The 25,207-nt window shown below is 40.0% G+C and overlaps 1 protein-coding gene across 2 annotated transcripts in view; it reads right to left on the bottom strand.

The window, feature by feature from the left end:
• SVEP1 (sushi, von Willebrand factor type A, EGF and pentraxin domain containing 1) overlaps nt 1–25,207 on the bottom strand; it is a 1,097,507-nt gene that overhangs the window by 133,908 nt on the left and 938,392 nt on the right. For both annotated transcript variants that reach the window (XM_078676696.1, XM_078676697.1), the window contains one exon: nt 12,879–15,676. In XM_078676696.1, coding sequence (XP_078532822.1) covers nt 12,879–15,676 — 2,798 coding nt within the window. The remainder of the gene's footprint in view (nt 1–12,878; nt 15,677–25,207) is intronic.

Raw genomic sequence — 25,207 nt, 5'->3', positions numbered from 1 at the left:
GGATTTATTTTGAATTGTGTTGGTTTACTGAACCTTTTCACCAATTAGAGGTCTATCACTATCCTGTACTCCTCCTAATATTTCATTAGTAGGAAGAATACCACCATAGAACCCATCTCTTGAAGAGGAACAGTAAGAATAGCCTTTGTTTCAACTGAAGAATAGATGTTGTTCTGGAAGGCTTTCTTCTTCAGCTGATCTCTGGGCCAAGGGGTTTGAATGTAGTAAGTAATTTGAGAAATTAGATAAATGTCTATAAAGTAGCCACTTGAGACAATTTCCAGGACTAACTTTTCTGAAATTAAGTTGGTCCATTGGTCTTGAAATTGGTTCAATCTACCCTCTACTGGTACTAAATGAACCTATGTCTTGACATAGGACCTCACTACGATGCCCTGCACACCAAATTATGATTCGACCGCCGTGTAGGTGGTAGGAAAATATGCCCTTTTCCCTACGGGGCTTGTGCTGCAGCCTAGATAAGGGTAGCAGCAGAAGCTGACAAAAGACATGTTTACAAATATTCCTGCATCGTGTGCCAGGCACACAGGTTATGGATGTTTGGGAGGCACCACATGTGCCCCGGGCCTCATAGCAGAGGTCCCGGGGGGGACGGCGGCCCTACTTGGGGCCCTCAAAGTCCCTTTCCTACAGCCTTTCAATGGCGGTTGGACCACCATGGAAAGGCTGCCAGATCGGGACATCGTAATCCCAAAAGTGGTGCCTGCGCAGGCACCGCCGCCATTTAGAGGCAACGGACTTTCTCCCCGAACAGAGGTCTCCGACCGCCGGCATCTTAATCCGGCAGTCAGACCGCAGCCCTGGACATTGGGGGGACTGCCACTGATGGCCCGTCAGTGGCGCTCCATCTGACTTTGTAATTGGCCCCATTGTCATGAACAATGTGAAACCAGTTACTTACCTGTAATTACGGTTATGCAGCTTGAAACTCTTCTAGAGTCTCATGCTTTGAACAATTCTGTCATCTACTAGTTGGGTCTGGAAGTGTGTTGCTTAGATAAAACATTTACTAGGTCAGTGTGTGGGGGTCGATATATGCAAAGACCTTGAATTACATCGAGTAATCCTACGGTACCTACAGTACCCCTGTGCGTACTCAACATCTTAGATTCTTTTTTTTTACTCTTATCTTTTCCACAAACCTATGTGGGATGGGAAGGTGGAGGGGATACACGTGAATCTAGAAGAGTTACAAGCTGTAAAACCATAGTTACAAGTAAGTAGCTGGTTTCCTTTATTGGCAAGAGATCTATTCTAGTTTCACATTCTTAGATTATATTTTGGTATTACCTCCCTGAGATGGGATGGAGAGAAGAATTTTTTTTTAATACAGTTTGACCTACTGCTACCTCATTATGTGAGTCTAGATATATGCAATAGTGCTTTGTGAGAGTATGTTCAGAGGACCATGTGGCTGCTCTGCAAATATCCAATAAGGATACGTTGGCCTTAAGTGCCATAGCCGTCCCATTTTGTCCTATTTACTGAGCCTATGGCTTGTGGCATAAAGTTTTATAAGCTAGTGAATAAAACGTTTTGATGGTTTGAACAGGAATTTCTAGGGCCTGTGAGGAGGGAACAATAAAAATGGACTGGTCTTTCTTGTGTCTTTGGTGGCTTGGATGTAGTACTTAACTGCTCTTCTCACATCTATTGTGTGCAAGGGCCTCTCAGTTTCATTTGAAGATTCATGAAAAAAGATGGAACAGTGATTGTTTAGTTCATGTGAAAAGGAGATACAGCTACAGCTACAGCTACGTTGTGGCTAGCCAGAGTGTCACCCACAACGGCAGCGTGACGCTTCAATTGAAATTTATTTACTATCCGCACCTTGAGATTAGCCCAGCCGGGTTGGAATTATTACCGGCAGCGTGATTACAAAGACCTCTTGTTCACCATTCAGCCCTGAAGAAGTCGCAGAACTATTTCCAAATGCGACGAAACATGTGTCAGCTGGTTTCTGTTTTGGCTTAACGATACCCGAAATAAAGACGAAGCAACATCTTATCTACATGTTTATGGATCTTTTTGTTCTGAGGACTTGTTAACTTCGTAGTGAATATACATACTGTGGATTTACTTTGAAGTATGCCTAGGTTTTGGATATAATTCAGTAAGAGTGAGGGTCTGTCCCCACACGACATTGAGGGGTTATAGGGGTCATCCCCTCTCCTAGCAGCATCTATTTGACCTTTGTGACACATATATAGTTATGTTACACAGCAGTGTGCCTATCACCCCTTTTACTAAAAACCCTACAATAGAGAGGCATCGGATATTATCTCATCCTCTTGAATATACATGCTGTTTATTAACGTCCCCCCTCCATTCCCCATTCCTTCCACCCCGGGCTCAGTTAACCTAGAACTCGTGCAGGTGACTCCAGACTGCCTTGTGCACAGGGGATTCCCTGAACAACCACCCCTTACATCAATGTGTCATTGTGTGTGGAAATCAAGCAAAATGTAAACTTAGTGAGGCATTCTATAGTTTACATTTTGTGAAGGTGTGTGAGGTACCTTACAATGACAATGTATTGATGTACACTGTCTTCAAAGTTGTTGTTTTTGCATCATTATGGGTATTTTTCCATTTAAAGGTGTAACATTTCATGGTGCAAGGTCGCTTTGCCTCTTTAATAATCCTTAATGTTGCTTAGGGATGTCACAAGTGCTGAAATTCTGCTACATCATGAGCCATGCCCCCAATCCCTGCCAGGTTTGGGTGGAATACCATTCCCTGTTGCCTTGCTTAGGTGTCTATCTTTAATGAATACTGTAAATGTTGTTTGAGCTCCTCAGTTTGTTAAAGTGCTGTTGTGTCGTCTATTAGTATTTGTACTGTTGTGTGCTGTATTTGGTTCTGAAAAGCTTTTAGTGCTAGGAAAATTGTTTTCAGTACCAGGTAATTTATGTGTTTGACAGTCTCTTGTGCTCATCATAAACCTTTTATTATGATTGTACCAGTATGTGCTACCCACCCTAAGTGTAAGATGAATGTTGTGATGATGGCTTTCAGGAGGGGTGGTGAAAATCATCTCCTCTTCAGGATATTGGTTGCATCACACCACTGTATTTTCTTGCTGACCTTGATAGTGACAACCACTAGATCATACCAACTCCACTTTGAGGCCATTGCTTGCATAACCATTCTTAAATTTTCCTCAGTGTAGTCTCTTGTTTGGAATGAGGAGAATGCAAGGTGAAATAATCCGTAATAGTCTCATGACTGTTCTCACTATTAGAGCATGTGACATCTGGTTAAGGTGAACCTGCCTTAGCATTGCCTGAACCCTTTTGCAGTGGGATAAGCTATTGGTGTGGCTGTGTGCAGGTCTGCTCCCAGAAGAGGCTTCATATCTGAATTGTGCACTGATTTTACCCAGTTTAAAGGGAATTCTTGGCAGTGCAATAGAGTTACAACCCTGTAGGAAGTTCTTTCCAGGTAGCAATCTGAAAGATGCACATTAAACATTCCAGAATACAGAATACACAGTAATAATACATTCTATTAAAGGTGTGCTTACACATACCTTAACCAACTCTCTACAAACCCTTATGAGGTTTAGTTGACACTTGAAGTAGTTGCTTGCTCTTACCAATCAGTTGTCCAGGTAAAGATACACATGGAAGGTGTGCCTTCTTACTTGCCACCACCACAAGTGTTTCTGTGAATGCTCTAAGTGCTGATGTGATGGTGAATGGCAGTACGTCGAATTGGCAATACTCTCCCCTGATCATAGACCTCACATACCACCTGTGCGAATGATTTATGGGCATATAGAAGTAAGCATCTTTGGGATCTACCGCAGCCAGGTAATCTCCCTCTTTCAAAATTTAATGATATCTTGTCAAGTTGGCATTTTGAATCTCTGTGTTTTTATGTACCTGTTTAAACATCTCAGGTCTATAATAGGATGCCGGGTTAAGTCTTGTTTGGGATCGAGAATACAAACCTCTAAATCTTTTATGATATGGGACCTTCTATGTGGCAGCCTTCAGCAGCAGCTGTTGTACCTCTGCATGTAGGATCTTTAGTTGGTCCACTTTGTACTATTGGTGTTTTGAAGGTTTGTTTGATGTATTTTTTTAAAAGTCTATATAGTATCCTATTTCCAAAAGTAACTTACACTTGATAGTAATTTACATGTGCAATTTCTCATACATTTTTGAGTGGCTTTATAACTTTTGGCTATTCACAAACTCTGTGCAAGGTATTACTGCCAATAAAGAAATAGTAGTAAGTCCATTGTCGCCGCTGATGATGCATAACTCTGCTACAGAAAATAATGAATTAAGGAAAATAAGAAATTATGTTATTTAATGTTAAAAATAAATAAATGAATGTTACCTAAATGACATTCTTTAAAATAGTTAAAAAGATAAATTAATATAATTTAATGTTATAACATCTATAATTAGTACATATTTATTTTTTATAAAATATTTGTTTAATTTAAAAGTTAATTTAAAAAATGATTCAAAATAGAATTCTGTTTAATTAATTGTACGCACCAGTTGTAATAAAGAAAAATGTACGATAAAATGTTTTGGGAATTTTGGTGGAATTTATTTTTTATACTTCAGAAAATATTGTTTATTTAATTTCACATATTTAAAATAACTAAAGATTTATTTCAAAATGAGGTTACTAGAGTTATAGTATTTTTCTATTTTGGTCTACCAGTAAAAATAAATATACATTTTTTTACATTGATATTTAATATAAAAATTCTGAGCCCGATTCACAGAACTAACTTAAGACAAAATCCTAAACTTACTACCATTTTGATATTCACATAAGGCACTTACTCATTTTGGTATTCACAGATTTTTCTCAGTTTAAGAGTCCTAAACGGAGAAAAATCCTAACTTTAAGACTTTCGGTATTCACAGAAGGCATTTAGGAGTCCTAAAATTAGGAGTCCTAACTTTACTACTCCTAAAGTGAGAAAATTCCTAACTTTAAGACTTTCGGTATTCACTGAAGGCATTTAGGAGTCCTAAAATTAGGAGTCCTAACTACTAATCCTAAACGGACAAAAATCCTAACTTTAAGACTTTCGGTAGTCACAGAAGGCATTTAGGAGTCCTAAAGTTAGGAATTCTAACTTTACTACTCCTAAACTGAGAAAAATCCTAACTTTAAGACTTTCGGTATTCACAGAAGGCATTTAGGAGTCCTAAAGTTAGGAGTCCTAACTTCTGTGAATACCGAAATGAGTAAGTGCCTTCTGTGAATACCAAAATGAGTAAGTGCCTTCTATGAATACCAAAATGGTAGTAAGTTTAGGATTTGTCTTAAGTTTGTACTGTGAATCGGGCCCATATTTACTAATTTATTATAAAGTTGAATAAATGTTTTCAATTTTACCTATGCAATATGATCAGGAGATGTCTACACCCTTTGTCGATTCACCCCATGGTACACAGAGGGAAAAGTAAATTTTTTTATTGAACTAGAAAACAATATAAAAAATATTGCTATGTTGGAGACTTCCGGCTGGATGCTGCAAGATGGTAGCTGCTCTTCAGAGCTCCGTGCGGCGACAGGGGTTTGCTGCTAATAGACCAATTTATCACATTTTCTTACCTTAACCCGGGCATCGGTGAGCCTACAGAACTGGGAGATGGCCTTCTTTCTTGACTCGGTGGCTTTGCAACTCCATTTCAGAACCCTACTGTGGCACCCGCATTGACAGCAGCCATTTAAAAAAAGAAAGTCAGACACTCTGGAGATTTCTTGCAAGCTGCACCCTCTCAGTCTCACTGTCAGTGTTTCATGGGGCCCATCAGCATCAGAACTACCAAAAACTACTTACAATCAGTGTCTGCTGCATTCGGGCAGGGAAACAAAGGAACCAAGAGGTCTATTATGATGGCGTTTGGAAAACCACTCTGACCGCCATGGCAGCGGGAAACCACTGTCCGCTAGGACCGCAGGAAAACTGCCGGTCCAATTAGTATTCTCCGCAGTCAAAATTTGACCGTGGCGGTCGGATCGCAGCAGTTAGCATTGCGGCCGTTGCTGCTGCTGGCAGCACTGCCGCAATGTCCAAAAAAGCGTGTCCTGCATGTCCCTGCACTGTGCCTGCCACCTGGTACAAGGACAAGTAGCCATGGTACCCCCCAGTGCACCCACTCACCCCCCAACACATTAAGGGCCTACAATGGACCCCTAAAGACATTCTCTGCATGTCTTTCCTTGGCGGTCCCACTGACGCGGAAAGGCTGGCTACCGCCAGCATCATAATCATGCCAGCGGTGCTTTGCCCTGATCCGCCATATTTGTAGCGGTCCAGCTCCGCCCGCCAGGCAAGCAGGCAGACTGCAACCGGCGGAAAAGTGGCAGGCAGAAAATCACACTGCTGCTGTCACAACGGCAATGCTAATCGGACCGGCGGTTTTCAGGGTTTCGATCGAGGGCGGATGTCTGCCTCGGGTCCGGCAGTTGCTACCGCTGGCCCGGCGGTGGCCATCCGGCCGCCACCCTAATAGACCACCAAGTATCCAACTCCAGGCAACATCCTCTGCTGATGATGAGAAGTAAACTCACGCAAAACCAACTAACCAACAACCTTGAAAACGTATGCTCAAAAAGACTGTTGGTATCTCTGTGAGTGTGACTCCAGAGAGGGAAGATATTGAATAAAAAGTAAAAGTTACAGAAGACACGCGCACAGTGCCTTTCATGATGGCCGCTTGAGCTAGGAGCTCGGAGCTGCATCGGGGGATGTTAATTTAAATTCGACTGTTTAAGTGCCATTTTTTGGATTTTATGGGGAGTTCTCCTATGCGGAACGTCCCCTGAACATGCGGCTGCCTTTTTTTTCCTTCCTCCTACCTCTGGCTATGTGAAACGTCTTGGAACAGCTTCTCCTGCCTTTTGGCCGCCGTTTTGTTTCTTTTTCTCACTGGAACAATCCTTCTCTGCTTTAATCCTTATACAAGGTACTGTGTCTATGCATTGGCTTTTGAGACGTATGTTTTTAATTCATTGTAACTTATTCCAGCTATTTTCAAAGGACATAATTCACGCCACTGGCCTTTTTTTAGGTTTTATTTTTCATTAGAGGAAGAATTTCTTTTTTTTTCATGCTGGATTGATTGAAACATTTTTATTTCATGGGCAATGGGCACATCTACACATTTATTACACTCTAGTAAAAATTCTACTACTGGTCTGCCTGTGACGTACTCAGCCTCCTTGGTGCCCCTATGGATGACTTGCATAACCCTGTCAGTATGGCTCATTCTAACTCCTCCAGGGCAGCTTCTTCATCCATTGTGCCTTTCAAAATTGAATTTGCCTGCATCTGCCATCAAAAGACTCAAACAAGATCTTCCTTCTCTGCCGAAACCTGCTTCGCCTGTGTCTTTAGACACTTAAAGGAAATATGTGCTTTGCACCAATTTATTGAGGAAACCAATACACGCCTACAGGTTTTGGACACTAAATGGTTTACGCTTGACTCCCGGTTATCCACGGTTGAACAACATGTCAGTGACCCTCAAGATACCTCTACAAAAATGTCATCTCTGGAGAGGGAGGTGATTATCTTGAAGAAATCTGGTGAGGATCTACAAAACAGAAATAGGCGCAACAACCTTCATTTGTATGGTCTTCCTGAGGGTATTGAGGGAGATGACCCTGTGACCTTACTTGCACCCTTTTCTGTTAAGGGAGTTTTTGCCTTCACTACAAAGGTCAATATTACCTCTCTTCCGTTTTTTAAACACACTTTTTCATTATTAAAACCTCACTATCAATTGGAAATTATCTCCAGGGATGCTTTCCTTCAGTCTCCCCTTGGTACAATCATCTTATTACCATTAATAATAGACGTCTGTATTGGAAGTCCTAGAGACTTGAGGGAGTTATCTGGGTTCAGGACATGTTTGATGATTTATCTCTGTGTTCTTTTCCTCAATTTCAGGGCACCTTTAAATGTCTGTGCTTGTTCTGGCACAAAGTTTCAACTCTTATGGGAATAATCCTAGATGTTTTTTATTCTCTTGCCTCTACTGAGCCTGCTCTTATAGTACATCCACTGAGAAGAGTATTAACTGTATTCCCTAAAGCATCCTTAATCTATAAATGTCTTCTTACCCCAGATGCTGTTCGTCCTAAATCTAAGCTAGAAACTGCTTGGGAGACGGATCTGAGTTGTGATTGGAGCATTGATTTTTGGGACAGATTATGGGGTAGGTCTTTGAAAATTTCTAGATCTGACTCCACTACTCTGTCTTTGTTCTTTCTCTACCATAGTTAATATTTTACTCCCTTGTCCATAGCTAATTTTACACATGCTAATAATAAGGCTTGCTGGTACTGTCATTTTCCTTTGGCTGATTAGATGCACCTACTGTTTTACTGTCCTGCTGTCTCTTCTTTTTGGAAGAATGTTTGGAAGCACCTCTCAGCAATTTTTAACTCGCATACTCCTTTATAAAATACTATTCTTTTTACAGGAGATTTATCAAACTTGTTAGGATTGTATTTACATTAAAAATGTTTATTTGACTTGATGTTGGCTTTATCCTTCAAGCAAATTTCACTAAACTGGAAATGTTCAATTAAACTTTCAGTGAAGTCCTGGTGGAGCAATGTTTGTCATTATCATAGATTGGATATTTCTTTTGCCTCCTCTGTCAAACCATTTGTAAATAGAGATTTATTTTGGTCATCATTAACCACTATTTACTAAGATTTCAATTCATGTGTTAGGTAATTGTTCTAAGAATTTTCAGCCCCCATAAATCCTTATAGTCTCTGATCTCCCCCCTACATTACTTCTCTTTTTCCTTTCACTATTGGATTGCATTTTAGATGTTTAAAGTATTTGTATACTTTTTGAATAGTTTTAAATTTGCTCATGATTTTCAATTACAGAGTTGCATTATATTCCCCTTTCGTTTTCCTTCCTTCCTTTCTTCCTATGTTATTGTTAAAATGAAAATAGCTTTATAATCTGCTTTTTTGGCTGTTTTTAATTTCTATTATATTACAGATATATTGTTTTTCACTACCTATTTCTTATGCAGCTGTTATTTGCTTAATGAAGCTTATTAAACACAAAAAATATTGCTATGTTGAATGTTAATGTAAATTAAGTGTATATATTCATTTTAAATGTAAAAAAAAAGTTAAAAATGCTTGGGCAAACCAGCAACTAACTGTGGGTCATATAGGCCGATTTCAATTCTCAACACAGATTATAAAATCTTTGCTTCGGTGCTAGCAAATAGATTGGGAGCGGTGGCAAACAACATCCTGCACTTGGACCAGAAGGGATTTGTAAAGGATCGGCAGCTATATGAGCTGACTTACGACCTCATCGGCGCAATAGATATGGCCACGTCTGCATCTCTTCCACTGGCAGTTCTCACGCTCGATGCCACAAAGGCCTTTGATAGGGTAAATTGGGTATACCTATCAGAGGTCCTGGAAAAGTTTAACTTAGGTGATAACTTTAGGCGGGCTGTAAAACTCTTATACAAAGACCCTTCCGCCTCATTATTGGTTAATGGGGAACTGACAGAGCCATTTAGTATTATGCGCGGAACCCGCCAAGGGTGTCCCCTTTCCCCTCTTTTGTTTGATTTATATATAGAACCTTTTGCCCAATTAATTCGTGACAATCCTAATATTAAACCTTTTATTTTTGAAGGGTGGGAGCGGAAAGTCGCATTATATGCGGATGATGTTCTCATTTTCTCATCCGAGTTGAGCTCGGCGTTTCCAACAGTGATAGCCATTGCAGAAGAGTTTGGGGCAGTATCCGGCTATGAAGTCAACGCTTCTAAAACCGATATCATGGTTTGGAATCATCCTGTGCCGGTGGCAGGGGCACAGCCTAGCTCTATCCTGAGGTATTTGGGTTTAAACATCTATGCAGATATTAATAAGATCGTCCCCTTAAATGTCGCTCTCGTGGCTAAGGAGTGTCGTAGGTTGATGAGAACATGGTCAGCTCTCCCTATCTCCCTGTTAGGCAGGTCCAACCTGGTTAAAATGACTATTTTACCTAAGATTATGTTCCTGTTTAGCACTATTCCTCTCTTTTTTGATCCATCCATGATTGCAATACTCCAAGCCAAAATAAACACATTTATATGGAACCGTCATACACCCAGATTGGCCTGGAAGAAGATAAGACGTCGCCGAGAAAAAGGGGGACTTGCGGCACCAAATTTGCAGTATTATGGATGAGCCTTTCAACTCTCTCACGTCAGGATGCTTTTAAAGACCCCTAATTGCACTGGGTGTGGGAAACTATTTTCAGCACTTCTTAAAGGGGAAAAAGTTAGGCCTGCAAATGTTTTGTTAATGTTTGGTGACCCCAAATACTTTAAGAAAGTCAAGCTAAAGGTATTGAGGGATCTAGCTAGAACATGGGGTAATTTTAGACGTGCACTCAAACTTGATTACTATCATAGTAGGGCTCCACTTTGGGATTCTCCGGGCTCTCCCTCTTGGCTCTTGGATAGTCTAGCTCTACCTGTTAGAGAGGCAGGTCTTACATCATGGGGGGACCTGTTTGTCGAAGGTATTTTATTTTCATGGGAGGCTTTGAGTTCAATAATAGGAACGCGTTTCTCAAGATTTAAATACCTTCAAATTCAGAGCTGGGCTCATGCTCAAAGTCAGGGTAGGGGCAGATTTAAAATAGGTGCTGAGAGTAATCTGGTATCCCATCTGATAGATAAATTACCTTTTAAAAAAGAGATCACATTTTGGTATAACCTCATGATAGACGAGACTGATGGTGAATTTTTGCTCCCCCACTCGCTCTGGGAAACATATATCACTAATATTGATATGGAGAGTCTGTGGCTAGAATCGTTTAAAATTTTGGGGGACATTGTGAAACCTTCATGGCTTCGTCGCAACCATCTGTTCACATTGCACAGGGCGTACTATTCTCCATTACGTTTATCAAAATTTCCTAATAACGCTCTGGTTGCTTGTCCTAGATGCGGTTTGGTAGCCGCATCAGATCTACATATGTTTTTTGAGTGTCCATCCCTAACATCATTCTGGAATGAGATCTGTGTGTCCCTCTCCTTGGCGGTAGGGTCTCAAGTCAGTCCTTGCCCAGTGTTAGTCTTTTTTGACATTTTACCAGAGCTTGGTGGCATGGGTAAAAAATTGGTCTTCTATGGCTGTTTGCTGGCTAGAAGAGAAATATGTAAACGATGGAAAGATAAGGCACCTCCACTTTTAACAGATTGGCATGCGTCTATGCTACAGACGTCAAAATTAGATATGATCAGAGCTGGGAACCCAAATAAGAGAAGATGTTGGCTTCTATTGAATTGGTAATCATGGAATATAATAGCATGGGTTTTTTTTGGGTTTTTTTTTCCCCCCATGTCCTATGATTACGCTGCTTGGAAGGGTCTCCTCAACTGGTCCCCTTTGGCTACACATACCCTACAAGGGTGATTTCGGATACGAAGTGGGTATTATATAGCAGCATGTTAGCCTAGATGGTACCACGTGACGAATAAGAGGTTGATGCTTTGCACTGCGGGGTACTCTGGTAGGAATCGTTAATATCCTCCCCCCAGTATATCTGGGTCAGTGTTCCTGTCATCTCCTCTATCTTTCTGTTACTATATGGTCACCAAGGGGGAATATGAGGAAAAAAAAAAAAATAGTAAAAAATGCTTATTAACTTAACTTTGAATTTTAGTTTTGAATTAAATCATTCATTAATTTAAATATCTAAAATAAAATAAAAATATGTATCTGAAGTTTACATTAAAATATAAATTCTTTCCACCTAATTTTCCAAAAATATTTATAATTTAATTATAATGTATATATAAATTGAAAATCGTTAGTTGAAATATTTTATAAATTGATAATTCATGTTTTACTTTTAGATAGTATTAAACATTAAATTATATGTACATTTATTTATTAAGTATTTTAAATAATGTAATTTAATGTAATATTATTTGCTATAAGGTTTTATTTTAAGTCCCTACCTCCATTATTTTCTTTGGAAGGGTGTTGCAGTACCAGTGGTTGGCCATGTCTGATACTAGGCCTGATTATAAGTTTGGCAGATGGTGTATTCCTTCACAAATGTGACGGAAATCCAGTCCACCCTATTACAAGTTCCATAGGAAATCATGGAATTATAATACGACAAACAGGATATCTGTCACTTTTGTGACAGTGTAACCATGTCCGCCAAACCCGTAATCAGGCCCTTACTCCAGCTCTGATTTGGAGTATTTTCCTATTATTGTGGATCCCGTTTTTGCTTTAGTAACTTTAGAAGTGCAGTTTATGAATAGCAATGGGCTTACTCTGTTGTGGTTGGGTGCATGTCGTTCCCTTAATCTCTCCCTAGAGCCCTCCTAACTCCTCCCTGAACCCCTTCCCATTTAGTAAAAAGTCTGCCCCTTGTTTCAGCCACTCCCTTTACTTCCTCCCACATTTACTACTAAGTAGTACACTAACATGTGTGAGGATGTCCCCATGAAAAAATTGGAGAGGTAAAGGGTCAGATTTACGCTCGTAGGTTTGTGAATAGCATTTTGTGTACTTTATTACTGCTACTGTAGCCCTTCGTAAGTACGACAAAATGTATATGAATAAGCCCCTATGTGATACAAAATAAGAAAAATAAAAAAAATTAATTAAAAAAAGATGTTCCCATCTCTCTGTGATACCCATGTGTGGTGCACAAAAAAAAATATATGTTAAAGGGTCCAGAAGTTGTACAACTTTATGGGGATACATAAACACACAAGCTTGCACACATAGGCTGAAAGTGTCCTCCATGAGCCTCACAACCAATTTTTTTGCCATTTCTTAAATATAATGGTGGCCTCTCTTACCTGTATTCAACTTTACTTCCATAGACGTGTGAATCTCCAGAAGCCACTGCATTGGAGACAGAAGGTGCTGGTCCACAAGACAGTACTTCACAGCTTGGATATGGCTCACTCCATGTACCCTCCATTGTACAAATCAGCTGTGCTGTTCCTTGCATCACATAACCAATCACACAGCTGTAGAGTATAGCATTCTCATCCAGGGAGCTGCTTCCATTTATAAATGCATGTGAGATAGAAGGGGGAGAGCCACATGAGACACGACCACAGTGGGGGAAACCAGAACTCCATTTTCCGGCAGACTCGCACCTTATTTCTGACGATCCTAAGAGCTTAAACCCCTCATAACACTGAAAACGTACAACCTCACCACAATTGAATTCATCTCCAATAATCTTCCCATTCTGAATTATTGGAGGTGGGCAGTTGCAAGGGAGGCAGATTGGAGGGGTGCCACTCCAGAAACCATTTGACATGCACTGACGTAATGCATTTCCTTGCATCTCATAACCTGGAAAGCACAGGTATTGTACATATCCCTCAAATGTAAAGGTGGAACCATTTAGAAAGCCATGAGAGATGTCTTCTGGGGGGCCACAGTTCACTGGTTCACAATATGGGGCATGTCCATCCCAGTTGCCATCCGCTTGACAAGTGCGTTTTTGTGTCCCTTGCAATATGTAGCCTGCTTGACAGTGGTAATGAATTTCATCACCAAAGCCATCACCAGATCCATTGACTTCTCCATTCAGAATACTCAGTGGTAAGGCACACTTGACAGGTCTACACACTGGAGGGGATGCACTCCAGCTTCCGTCTTCAAGGCAGGTTGTAGTGTGATTTCCATCTAGATGATAACCTTCATTGCAATGATAATGAACACAGTTTTGGAATGTGTACTCATTTCCATCTGCTTGGCCAAATTCTACAGTTGGTGGTGGACCACAGGAAACAGGGACACAGATAGGTTCTTGTCCATCCCACTTCTTGTTGCCCTGGCATATGCGTTTCTCTGAACCATCTAGCTTGAACCCAGAATCACACTTATAGTAAGCCACGCTCCCATAAACAAAGCTGTCCACCTCTAAGGAACCATTCAAGAGATTATTTGGAGTACCACATGATATCACAGCACAGTAAGGGGCTTGGTTGCTCCAATTTCTGTTGTTCAAACACAGGGCTGTGTCTGAGCCAACCAGTTCATATCCAGGATTACACCCATACTGCACTCTGCTGCCAAGTGTATTCTCACTAACTAGTAGGAATCCATTTTCTGGACTTGATGGTAGTTTGCACTCTATAGCGACACAGACAGGAGCGCTTCCATTCCAAGTGCCCTCCTCTTGGCATATTAACACAGGGTTGCCCACTACTTCATATCCAGAGTAACATGTGTATAGTATCACTGTTCCATACAGAAAGTCTGATAGTTCAACACCACCTATTTCCTGCATAGAGCTTTGGTTATTGTTTGAGCTAATTAATGTTACTGTAGGGACCTGTGCTGGACGTTTAGCATGAGGACTTACTTCCACAGCAGAAACCAGTGACATATCTTTTCCTTCTATTGCAATTTTTGAATACAGTCCAAAATCAATGTGGGGTGGCAGGCCACAGTCTATTGGTAGACACATCGGTGTGTAACTAGACCATCCTGATTCTTCACAGGTCTGCATTGCAAGACCAGACAGCTGAAATCCAGGCATGCAACTATAGATGATCATGGCACCATAGCTGTAGTCTGCTCCTTCCACAAAACCATTTTCAATGGCTTCTGGAGCATCACAACTAATTGCTTTGCAAATCGGGGCTTCAAAATCCCACTTCCCTGTCTCCAAACAAGTCAGTATATGTTGCCCTTCAAGCTGAAATCCTCTTTGGCAAGAATATGCAATTGTTTGCCCATAAAAGATGTTTTGCCGGGAAAACATGCCATATTGGATACTTTTAGCTTCTGGGCACTGAACTGGCTGACATGCAGGTTTTCCACCGATCCACTGGCCATTTTCACCACATACTATGGTTGTGTTTCCAATTAATTCAAAGCCTGGCTTACAAGTATAAAGTGCAGTGCTAAGGAATGTTAAACCCTGCACATCAACAATGCCATTCTGGATTTCTTCTGGATGGGGACACTCAACAGGAATGCATTCAGGCAATGATGGGCTCCAAAAACCATCTGCATGGCATTCAATTTCTGAAACACCCCTCAGTAAAAACCCATTCATGCAGGAGTACTTAACCTTGCTGCCAAAATTAAGAGATATAATTGTTGGTTCTCCAAATGGAATGTATGGTGGTTTCTCACAGATGACTGGTTCACAAAATGGAAAAGAGTCATTCCATTGCTGTGAAGGTAAACACTTCAGTGCACTGGGACCATGCAAGCTATAACCTTCTTTACAAAAGAACTGCACAACACCAACTTCATTCTCCATCTCCTTCAATACCAGTTGATTTTCTACAAGCGGTGGGTCTGGGCACTTTGCTGGAAGGCAAACTGGGATTTGCTTTTTGAACCACTTTCCAGTTTTCAGGCAGTTCCAACTTGTGTCTCCATTGAGCTCATATCCCTCATCACAGAAGAATTCAACCTTCGAGCCAACCTCAAATCTTTCCCCCTTGCTATACCCATGCTGCAGTGGTGGAGGCTTTCCACAGCTGAGGAGCACGCAGGCTGGTGGTGTTTCGCTGAACCACTGGCGATTGGCCTGGCAGACGCGCACAGGGCTCCCAGTTAGCCTATAGCCTGGATTGCACTGGTATGTCACTTCATCCTGAAACACCAAACCAGTTTTTTTCTGTGAAAAGAAAGAAAATTTGTTTTTGCAAAAAAAGAGGTAGGATAAATAGTGTTATGATGCAATATGCACTAATACCTGTTTAACTCAGCACTTTCTTATTTCCTATAAGTTCATGGATCAAACATCTTCATAGAAATGAAACAATGCTGTTTGGCGTATACAGAGAGATATAAAGATGATGCAAATCTAGGATATGATAGATAGGACATAACTCCAAATTGAAAGTCAGTCTATTAATTTCAACTGTTTCTTCTACTTAATGTTCCCATTTGCTATTTAATTTGTTTAAGAGTTATGTGGTGTAGATTCAAACAAGGGAGGCTGATCGTAGATGCTTTACGTAGATATATAAATGTTGCATTCAGTGTATCAAAGATATTATTGTAATTAGACCATGTCCATAATATAGGCTTACTTTTCTTCTCCCTACAGTGTACCCATGCTGACAACGAGAAACTTCATGTTTCTGAACGATTTTATTAGGTATTAATCATTTTAAATGCAGCGCTGTGACTGGTAAAATAAAAAGCCCTATTTAATAAGTGATGAGATTGCACCAAGGAGTATACACAACTGCGGTTCCACTGCTATGGCAGAGGAGAGTCCAACCCCTGCCCGCAGAGGAAAATGACAAAAAAATGGTAATAAAACAGTTTAATCTTATTATTTCCCTTAACGGTGGGCACCAAGTCTTGGGGGTGGGGCCATTCTGACAACAGCTGCAAGGAGGAGGAGGCAGAGGAGGGGTGGGCACTGCTGTCAGTTCGCATGTTGATTTGGCAGGCCCATTTAGGATGGCCAACCCGACATGTGAACTGACATCTCTCAATCCCAGCTGTGTGGCTGGGTGGAGAACAAAAGCAGACACAGGTTCTCAGCCCCCAATGAAGTGAAAAACCAGCTCACTCCACCCAATCCTGACACAGCGCTCATATTACAACCATTAGAGGTGCGCCTGGATTGGCGTTAGGGGAGGCTCAGCCTGTGACCAGAGGAGCAGAAGAGCAGTGAGCAAAAGGGCGGAGAGCGGCAGGTTAGTTTTTCTTTGTATGTTTTGTTACTGCCCCAAGCGCGCAGCCTAACCACTGTTCCCCGACACCAGCTGCTATTGAACATACACATTTAAACAGAATAAAAGAATTAAAAATTAACCTCATGTCAAACAAGTATTTGAAAACGTGTTACAAAATTAAGGTCTGGTTAGGTAAGACCTGGTGGGCATATTGACAAACCAGTGGTTATACCAGAGAATATTGTGAATACATAAAGATCAACGGATGAATAGCAAATGCCACACCTAAGGCATCAAAATAGTGGCACTCCATAGTTCGAATTTTCGGAATGTATGTGAATGACTGAGCCTTATCCACACTACATACTCTTTCCAATAGTGGCACTCCATAGTTCGAATTTTCGGAATGTATGTGAATGACTGAGCCTTATCCACACTACATACTCTTTCCAATAGACAATCTAACTAATAGCTAAAGCATTTCCTTTTAAAGATTCACCATAAAATTTGTGTTTTTCAGTTGCCACAATGCATAGTGCAGGTATGGTAAACGTTTTGAGGGAAAATGTTGATAACAGAAGTAACGGCTTGTGGGTCATTTAGAGTTTGGCAGAGCTCTGCCAGCATCTCAGTTACCCTGCTCTAGGGAAGCTGTACGTTTCTGATGGCAGAACCTCAGCTGGCTCTGGCACTGGAAACCTCTGACCTGATGGCGCATTCACCACTGGGCCATCAGGTATCAGCAATTGCAAACTGCCCTAGGGCATCCATCACTAGATTTCTTTGCCCAGCACCCCATTATGAGGCCTGGTGGCCCTGGTCATGTAAATAGCACAATGGTCCCCACAGGCAGGGAGAAAACCCCCTGTACATTGGATTTAATGATTTTTTTTTTTTTTTTTGAAGAGTAAACACCCAGTGTAGGGGCCCGATTTACAGAATGAATTTAAGACTACATCCTAAACTTACTACTATTTGGTATTCACAGAATGCACTTACTACTTTCAGGATTCACAGAGTGAACTTACTACTTTCGAGATTCACAGAATGAACTTACTACTTACGGTATTCACAGAATAGATTTAAGACTACTAACTTTACGTGCGCACTCAGACCGGAAATTCCGGCCCGGAGGCGGAGTTTCTGGCCTGGAGGCGGAGCTTCCATCTTGAAGGCGGAGCTTCCGGCTCGGAGGTGGGGATTTAGCCATGGCTGAAATCTCCACCTCTGGGCCGCAAGCTCCACCTCCGGGCCGCAAGCTCCGCCCCCATGCCGGAAGCTCCGCCTCCGGTCCGGAATTTCCAGGCGGAGTGCGGACGTAAAGTTAGTAGTCTTAAGTCTATTCTGTGAATACCGAAAGTAGTAAGTTCATTCTGTGAATCCCGAAAGTAGTAAGTTCACCCTGTGAATCCTGAAAGTAGTAAGTGCATTCTGTGAATACCAAATAGTAGTATGTTTAGGATTTAGTCTTAAGTTCATTCTGTGAATCGGGCCCTAGGTGTTTATTCTTCAAAAACAAAAATCTTTGCAGAATGGGTGCATCAAACAGGACACCCAATCTGCAAGGCTTCACACCTTTAATAGAGGGACTGCAGCTGTGACTCAAATGAAGTCAGCAACATTCCTGCTTGCCTGGTGGGGATCTCTGAATATTAAGCGCATTTTATGCCAGGTAGGTTGAGGCAATGGACTCTGCCTACCTTCCAGACTGTCTGCCAAACTCTAAATAAATCCCTTAGACGAACTACACTCTTACAAACCCTTTTTTCAAGACACGCCCGGAAAATGTTTGCTGGAAAGAACTGCTTACTTGACTAGTTAGACTCCATCAAAGATTTTTAGGAGTGTCAAAGTCTTCAAATTCTTCTCACCTAGCCAAGTCATAAGATCCTTCTCACTGATTGTTACAACCTCTTAGATACAGATTAAACAATAGCAATGCACAACAACGAAAGCATATGCCTACTGCAATGCATGCTAAACTGGCCAATTAACAAGTTTAAATGTAGGGCCTGGTAACAGAGGTGACCAGGGCTCCAGCGTGCACCAACAATATCAAATTATCCAATCAAAAACAATATTTCATGTTTAGGTCACACATTTAATCACTATTCATTACATTGCTTCACCAATTGCATAGCATTTCAAGTAAATATCATGAACAAAGTCCAACAAATAATTAGTATGTTCCAATGTAAAGTACATAAATAACACCAAATTAAATGACATCATAAATTGCATAAACCCAATGCATTTCGGGGCTTGTGCCCCTTCGTCAGGGGTCGCAACTATGGACAGACGAACCCACTCTTGGATTCGATGAATAGCGTGGCGCGTAGCTGCGTGTAATCTGAATGCTTGTAGTTGAGGTAACTGCTGGATTAGAAGTAAAGCGTTTTTAATCTGTTAAGGTTCGACGTTCGTTACAAGGCGGCAGTTTAACGAGCAGTCACAGCATTCGCGAAACTCGACCGGCTGGTCAAAAAGACATCCGCACCCGTGCTTTCGTGAAAAACGGTCGAGTTTCGCGAATGCTGTGACTGCTCGTTAAACTGCCGCCTTGTAACGAACGTCGAACCTTAACAGATTAAAAACGCTTTACTTCTAATCCAGCAGTTACCTCAACTACAAGCATTCAGATTACACGCAGCTACGCGCCACGCTATTCATCGAATCCAAGAGTGGGTTCGTCTGTCCATAGTTGCGACCCCTGACGAAGGGGCACAAGCCCCGAAATGCATTGGGTTTATGCAATTTATGATGTCATTTAATTTGGTGTTATTTATGTACTTTACATTGGAACATACTAATTATTTGTTGGACTTTGTTCATGATATTTACTTGAAATGCTATGCAATTGGTGAAGCAATGTAATGAATAGTGATTAAATGTGTGACCTAAACATGAAATATTTTTTTTTGATTGGATAATTTGATATTGTTGGTGCACGCTGGAGCCCTGGTCACCTCTGTTACCAGGCCCTACATTTAGCTATTTAATAGTGTGCAGGCACTAATCCAACGCGCACACATACCGCACAAACGGTTAAATTTGATTCATGAGTGCAGTCCCCACACACATTCACAATTAACAAGTTTGCCCTCCAGGTTTATCCGGAAAGAAGGATTAAGTTGAGAAGGTTTTTAGTTTGTGACAATTAGATGGGGCAGGTTAAACTTTTAGTCATCTGCCATTTACATAAGGTCCTTTTCCTCAAAGACTAAAACTTTATAGTTTCTTTAGCAATATTATCAAACAGCCACCAAAGTTATGTTAAGAATTATTAGAACATTGGAACGTTGAAAGCTCCGTTGAAAACAATGGAGTAGCTCTGGGCTTATAATGGCTGGTATAAGCCTGGAGCTCCAACATTCCAGCTTCTTTGTGGCTGTGAGCAGAGGCTTCAGGGAACCTGAGGAGATTTCAATCCCCTCGCGCTTCCTGAAACCTTTGTTTATTTTGTTAGAATGATGGAGCGAGATTTTGAAATATATTTATTTCTGCTCGTGAAGTTTAACTTCCATAATTAATTAATATTATCAATAAAGTGTGTGGTGAAAATATTAACCAACCTAGAATAAAAGTTGCATCCTCATGAACACGCGGGAAACTAATATGTGTGCTCATAAATGTGCAATATGTTGCATTTGCATGTGTGTGAAAATAATGAATTAATCCTGTCTTTTGTCATGTCAGAATTAAATGCGGCCGTTTATTAATGGCATGTGCTTATTTCTATGTGCTCATGTTTTGTTTTTCTGTCTTAAATGTTGCACGAATTTGTTTGTTGCTTTCATTTGCCTATGCTAGGTAACATAGATTAATGGGTTATTAATTAGCAAAGGTGGGTGGGTAACAGAACGAACTTTATTTCTTGCATTAATTATTCTTTTGTGTTTGTTTATGCACTAGTTTCTGGAAAAGAGGCTTGAGGCCTAGTTCGTCTTAATGTGCAGTTGGCAAAGTTCTGCTAAGAGTAAGCAAGAGCCCAGTGTGGAAAAATCCTTGCCAAGTTTCTGAAAGAAAGAAATGCAAACGTGGTATTGCAAATGAACTGACTGTACTTTTGGTCAGTGTGGCCAAGGCCAGGAACCGGCAGAGAGATTGACAACCTAAGTATGTCGAGGACACTTATATTAAATGTTGCAAACTGGAGGAAGCTTCGTGACTTGGAATAAAGGACAATAGATTCTTTAAAAAGTCGGAACTGGGCTCCAAAGAATGTGGTGACACTATGGTCTGTCACTTGTCAGCCAATGAGGACTCTGAATGGCAGAAAAGTATTCAATTTTACTTAAATTACTTAGTCAGAAACTGTCCCTCTGGGAGGGGGAGCGCTGCTCTTTGCTGTTTTCCAGAAGGGCGTGTCGTGCTGTTGGACTTTACTTGGAGCACGTAAGAAACCTTCTAGGCCTAAAGACTTTTTCCCTTTTCTTAAATGGGGCAAGTGTAGCTAGGGATTTAGGGTTTAGATGATGCTAAATGGATTTCAATTTGATTTATGCTATTTTGATTTAACTTGAAATTGTCATTACCTTCGCTAAAAACCTAATAATAATGCTTGAATAAAAAGATTTCTAATGCACTTTCTTCAAATAAATAATAATCTTTGAAAAACAAGCTGGACTTGTTATTTCATGTGTCAAGGTTACCATTAGCAGATCTATTGCCACAGTGGCTTAATTAATTATAGGGATTATCAGGTGTGATGAAGTCGGTTTTCTGTAGATGTATATAAATGTATATATTTAGTGAATAGGTTTATTAATTAGGTCACATGATTCAGTTGCTCAAAATATGTCACGTTAGTTTATGGGCCTTGTAAAAGAATTATGATTAATGGTAAGTATTGTGGAGTTAGGTAGCGTAGTTTATGACATATTTTCTATAGGGCCGCTGGATCAATTAACTGGTAGCAGAGATACGGTTGCTATGGTAACCATCATGCTACATGGTAATTACATAGGATCGATGTTTAACACATGTTGAGTTTTGTTCAATTGTTATTTGTAGTCGAAAGGTTTTTTCCTGTAGTGTGAAAAATCCTAGTTTTACCGGTACAGAGTTGTGTGACACGAGTGAAGTTACACAGAACATTTGATCTGTTTCAGAATAGTGGTATTATTATATCACTAGTGTTGTGGACGTACAACACATGTTAGGGATATAGGCGTGTTAGGGAGAATGTATAGTGAGGATTATCTATGAAATCGTAGCTTTGAGTATAGGGACTGAGAACCTGTTCTAAAACTCATTGCGAAAAGTGTAATAGATTATATACAAACTTGAGTGGAGGGTAAAATAACGTCGTTTATTTTACTGGCGATTCAGGATTTCTATGGTGGGTTAAAGTCCTGCCAGGATTTCATATATATGTAGTTAGGGAACCTTTCCGTTTGAAAGTGCGTAAATCAATTTGTAATTCCGTTTGAGTCAAATTTTGAATTGCTACTTTATGTGCATTCAGAAGGAAACGAGTTCGTTATTGCTTGTTTGAAGGGTAGATTAAAAGTTTACTTTATCAACGAATGTATATTCTGTGAGAATAGCGTCGTCTATTCCACGCAAAGAATACTTGCATAATTGTAAAAACTGTCCTTTATTTTAGTGAAACAGACGAATGATTTGTTCTTTTTGTCGTTATTAATTGAGTTTCATTAAAAAGGCGTTCTTAAAATGGCGCTGTGAAAAGTTTTTGTGAAGGAGGGGTGAGCTCTGAGAGTGAGACACGAGAAGCCGCAGCGGCTGTGTACGTCACAGGGTTTGCGCTGTGATTGGTTAACATACGTCACAGCTAACGTACTGATTGGTTCACGTGACTCTGACGAGCTGATAGTTGACTGGTTTGTTGGGAAAGCAGTAATTCTATTGGTTGAGCAAAAGTAGTGACGTAGCTTAACCTGATTGGCTTGTTGGTGTGTTTCGCGCACGGATTGGTTGGTTTAGCGGAGCATCTAGAAAACATTTACGATCATTTCAAATTGAACCAATTTGATTAAAACATGAGTTATTATTATAAAAAAGAGGAGAAAAAGCTTACGTTGCTCCAGAGATTTAAAATTTTTATTTCACCAGATAAGAAAATTGAAACACGAGGTGGAAAGGTACTTCATAAATACAAAACACCCGCAGCTTATATGGAAGGTGAATATGGTTATCATACTTGCCTTTGGTTTGATGCTTGGATGCAGTACACTAAAAATGACGGCGTTTTAGCTTGGCCAGAAGATGGTTAATTTAATATGAGAATTTTGAAAAACTTAAAAGAAAAGATGACAGCTCTTGTACCAAAGCCCAGACCAACTCAATTTGAAGCTTTAGTAGAATGGGAGGATGAGATGTTTCAACTTCAGCGGGAAGCTAATGGCATGACAAGACCTCCAAATTCATCAAAATTTAAACATGAAACTCATGAAGATAGAATGCGTCGGTGGAGACAGGCAGATATGTGTGATGGTCTTTACATAGTGAGAGAAATGATTACAGATACACCAGGTCAAAAGAGTATCCAAAAGAAAAATAATACTGTTGTTGAAAGTGAATCAGAAGATCAAGTTCTAGAAGACATTTATTTAGTAAATAAAAAACAGACTCCTTTAAAACCAGCTTGTTCGTGGTCTACTCCGATGGTTTCTACTGGAACCACACCGAGTGCTCCTCCATTAAATGAAGAAACACCCAGATTGCATCCAAATAATTCTAAGTCTTATGAAACTCCTATGAGGTTAGAAACAAGAACGAATTCTAGTATTTTTGATGAAAGTAGACATTTTTCTGAAACACCAATGAGAAGAGAAACTTCTGGAAAAATGATGGGAGATAGTGGAAATGAGGAAAAAAAAAATAATTCAGAATATTTACGATCAAAAGAGGAATTAATTTGACAATTAACTAAAAGCATGGAAGCAGTGACAGTTCCAGTAACTATTGGTCCTGTTCAACCTGTTTTTGATCAAGGAGAAATTAAGCAACCTGGTTTAACAATTCCATTAAATGCAGAAATTCAAAAAGTAGCTGAAAATTTTTACTCAGAATTAACTGAAATACATCGAGAAAAAACAAGGATGCCTGATTTAACTTTTAATCCAGATTCATTATGTAAAACTCCAATGGGTGCAGAATCAGATACTGAATTATCAGAAAAAACAGATTCTACTTCAAAGCTTGATGTTGCAAGACTAAAGGCAGATTTAGAAGAGTTAATAATTGGCACAATTGGTCCTGACAGTTTAAAGCTTTATCAAGATGATGAACTCCTGTTCATTTGCAAGAGCATTCAATGGAAAACAAAAAATAAATATGATCAATTTGAAGAATTAGCTGCAGAATTAGAAATTGATATTAGTAAACAAAAGAATTTGGGAAAACACTACAGATTAGAGTTTTCTGAAAAAGATATTGGAAATTTCAATGCGATGGGAAGAATTATGCATATAAAAGATTTGATTGTGTACATCAAAAAATTGGGTGATTTGAGTAAATGGAGAGTGAAGTGGACCAAAGAAAAGGAAGAGGAAAGGCAAGAAAAGTTAGCAAAACAATTCCCAATGAGAGAAATTGCTGGTGGTGGTTATGTTCATGTTCCCTGGTCAAGACAGGACATTTTGTTATTGACAAATGATTTCCCTCGGCTGAGAAAAAAGCCAGTGGAATGGTATTGTCAGGTGGATAGATTCATCAAAGTATCGAAGGTTCTGTGGATTGATCTTGATGGATTCTTTGATATAGTTGTCCCTTCATATCTTTGGACAGAATGTAAAATTGCTGTGAGTTGGCCCAAGGTAGAACCAGCTCGGGACAAAGAGACAGGTGCCCCATCATCAGAAGTCATGGGACTGTATGATAAAGTGATTTACTGGTTAAAACAAAAGATTCCTCCGAAAGAGGTAGATTGGGTAAAAATAGATAGAACAAATCAGGAGCCAAAAGAATCAGTTCATTCATTCTATGAAAGGTTATTATTCGTTTGCAAACAATACAGTGGCTATGAAAAATTAAATGAAAAAGACATGAGTCACTTCATTTACAGATTTGTTTATGGTCTTAGACCTGGAATTGGTGAAATGATCAGAAATAATATTGTCGGATGGCAATCAAATTCAGTTGATGAGATTTTGAGAAAAGCAAAATACTGTAGTGATGAATTAGAAGCAAAACAGTAGAAATTAAAAGAAAAAGCAAAGTGGGCACAAGTAAAGGTAGCTGAACATCAGATTGCTAATTTAGAAAATAAAAATGTACATTTCAACCAGAATCAGGGTCAGGGAAAGTTTAAGGGAAATTTTAATAAACCTAAATTTAATGTTAATATTGAAGAGCTGAAACAAAAATTGCCTTGTTTTAATTGTGGCGAAATTGGACACTGGAAGCGTGAGTGTAAAAATCCGCCCAGAAATTTAAAAAATGCATCATTAAATCCACAGATGCAGAATGATGTAAATCTGCAGCAACAGCTACAGCGACAACTTAATGAATTGAGTCTTCAGCAACAGCTACAGCGACAGTTAGTGAATCAG

Source organism: Lissotriton helveticus, chromosome 2_1 (assembly GCF_964261635.1).
Source record: "Lissotriton helveticus chromosome 2_1, aLisHel1.1, whole genome shotgun sequence".
Lineage (NCBI taxonomy): Eukaryota > Metazoa > Chordata > Amphibia > Caudata > Salamandridae > Lissotriton > Lissotriton helveticus.
Note: the sequence above shows the minus strand (reverse complement) of the source record. Positions and strands in the feature narration are given on the sequence as shown.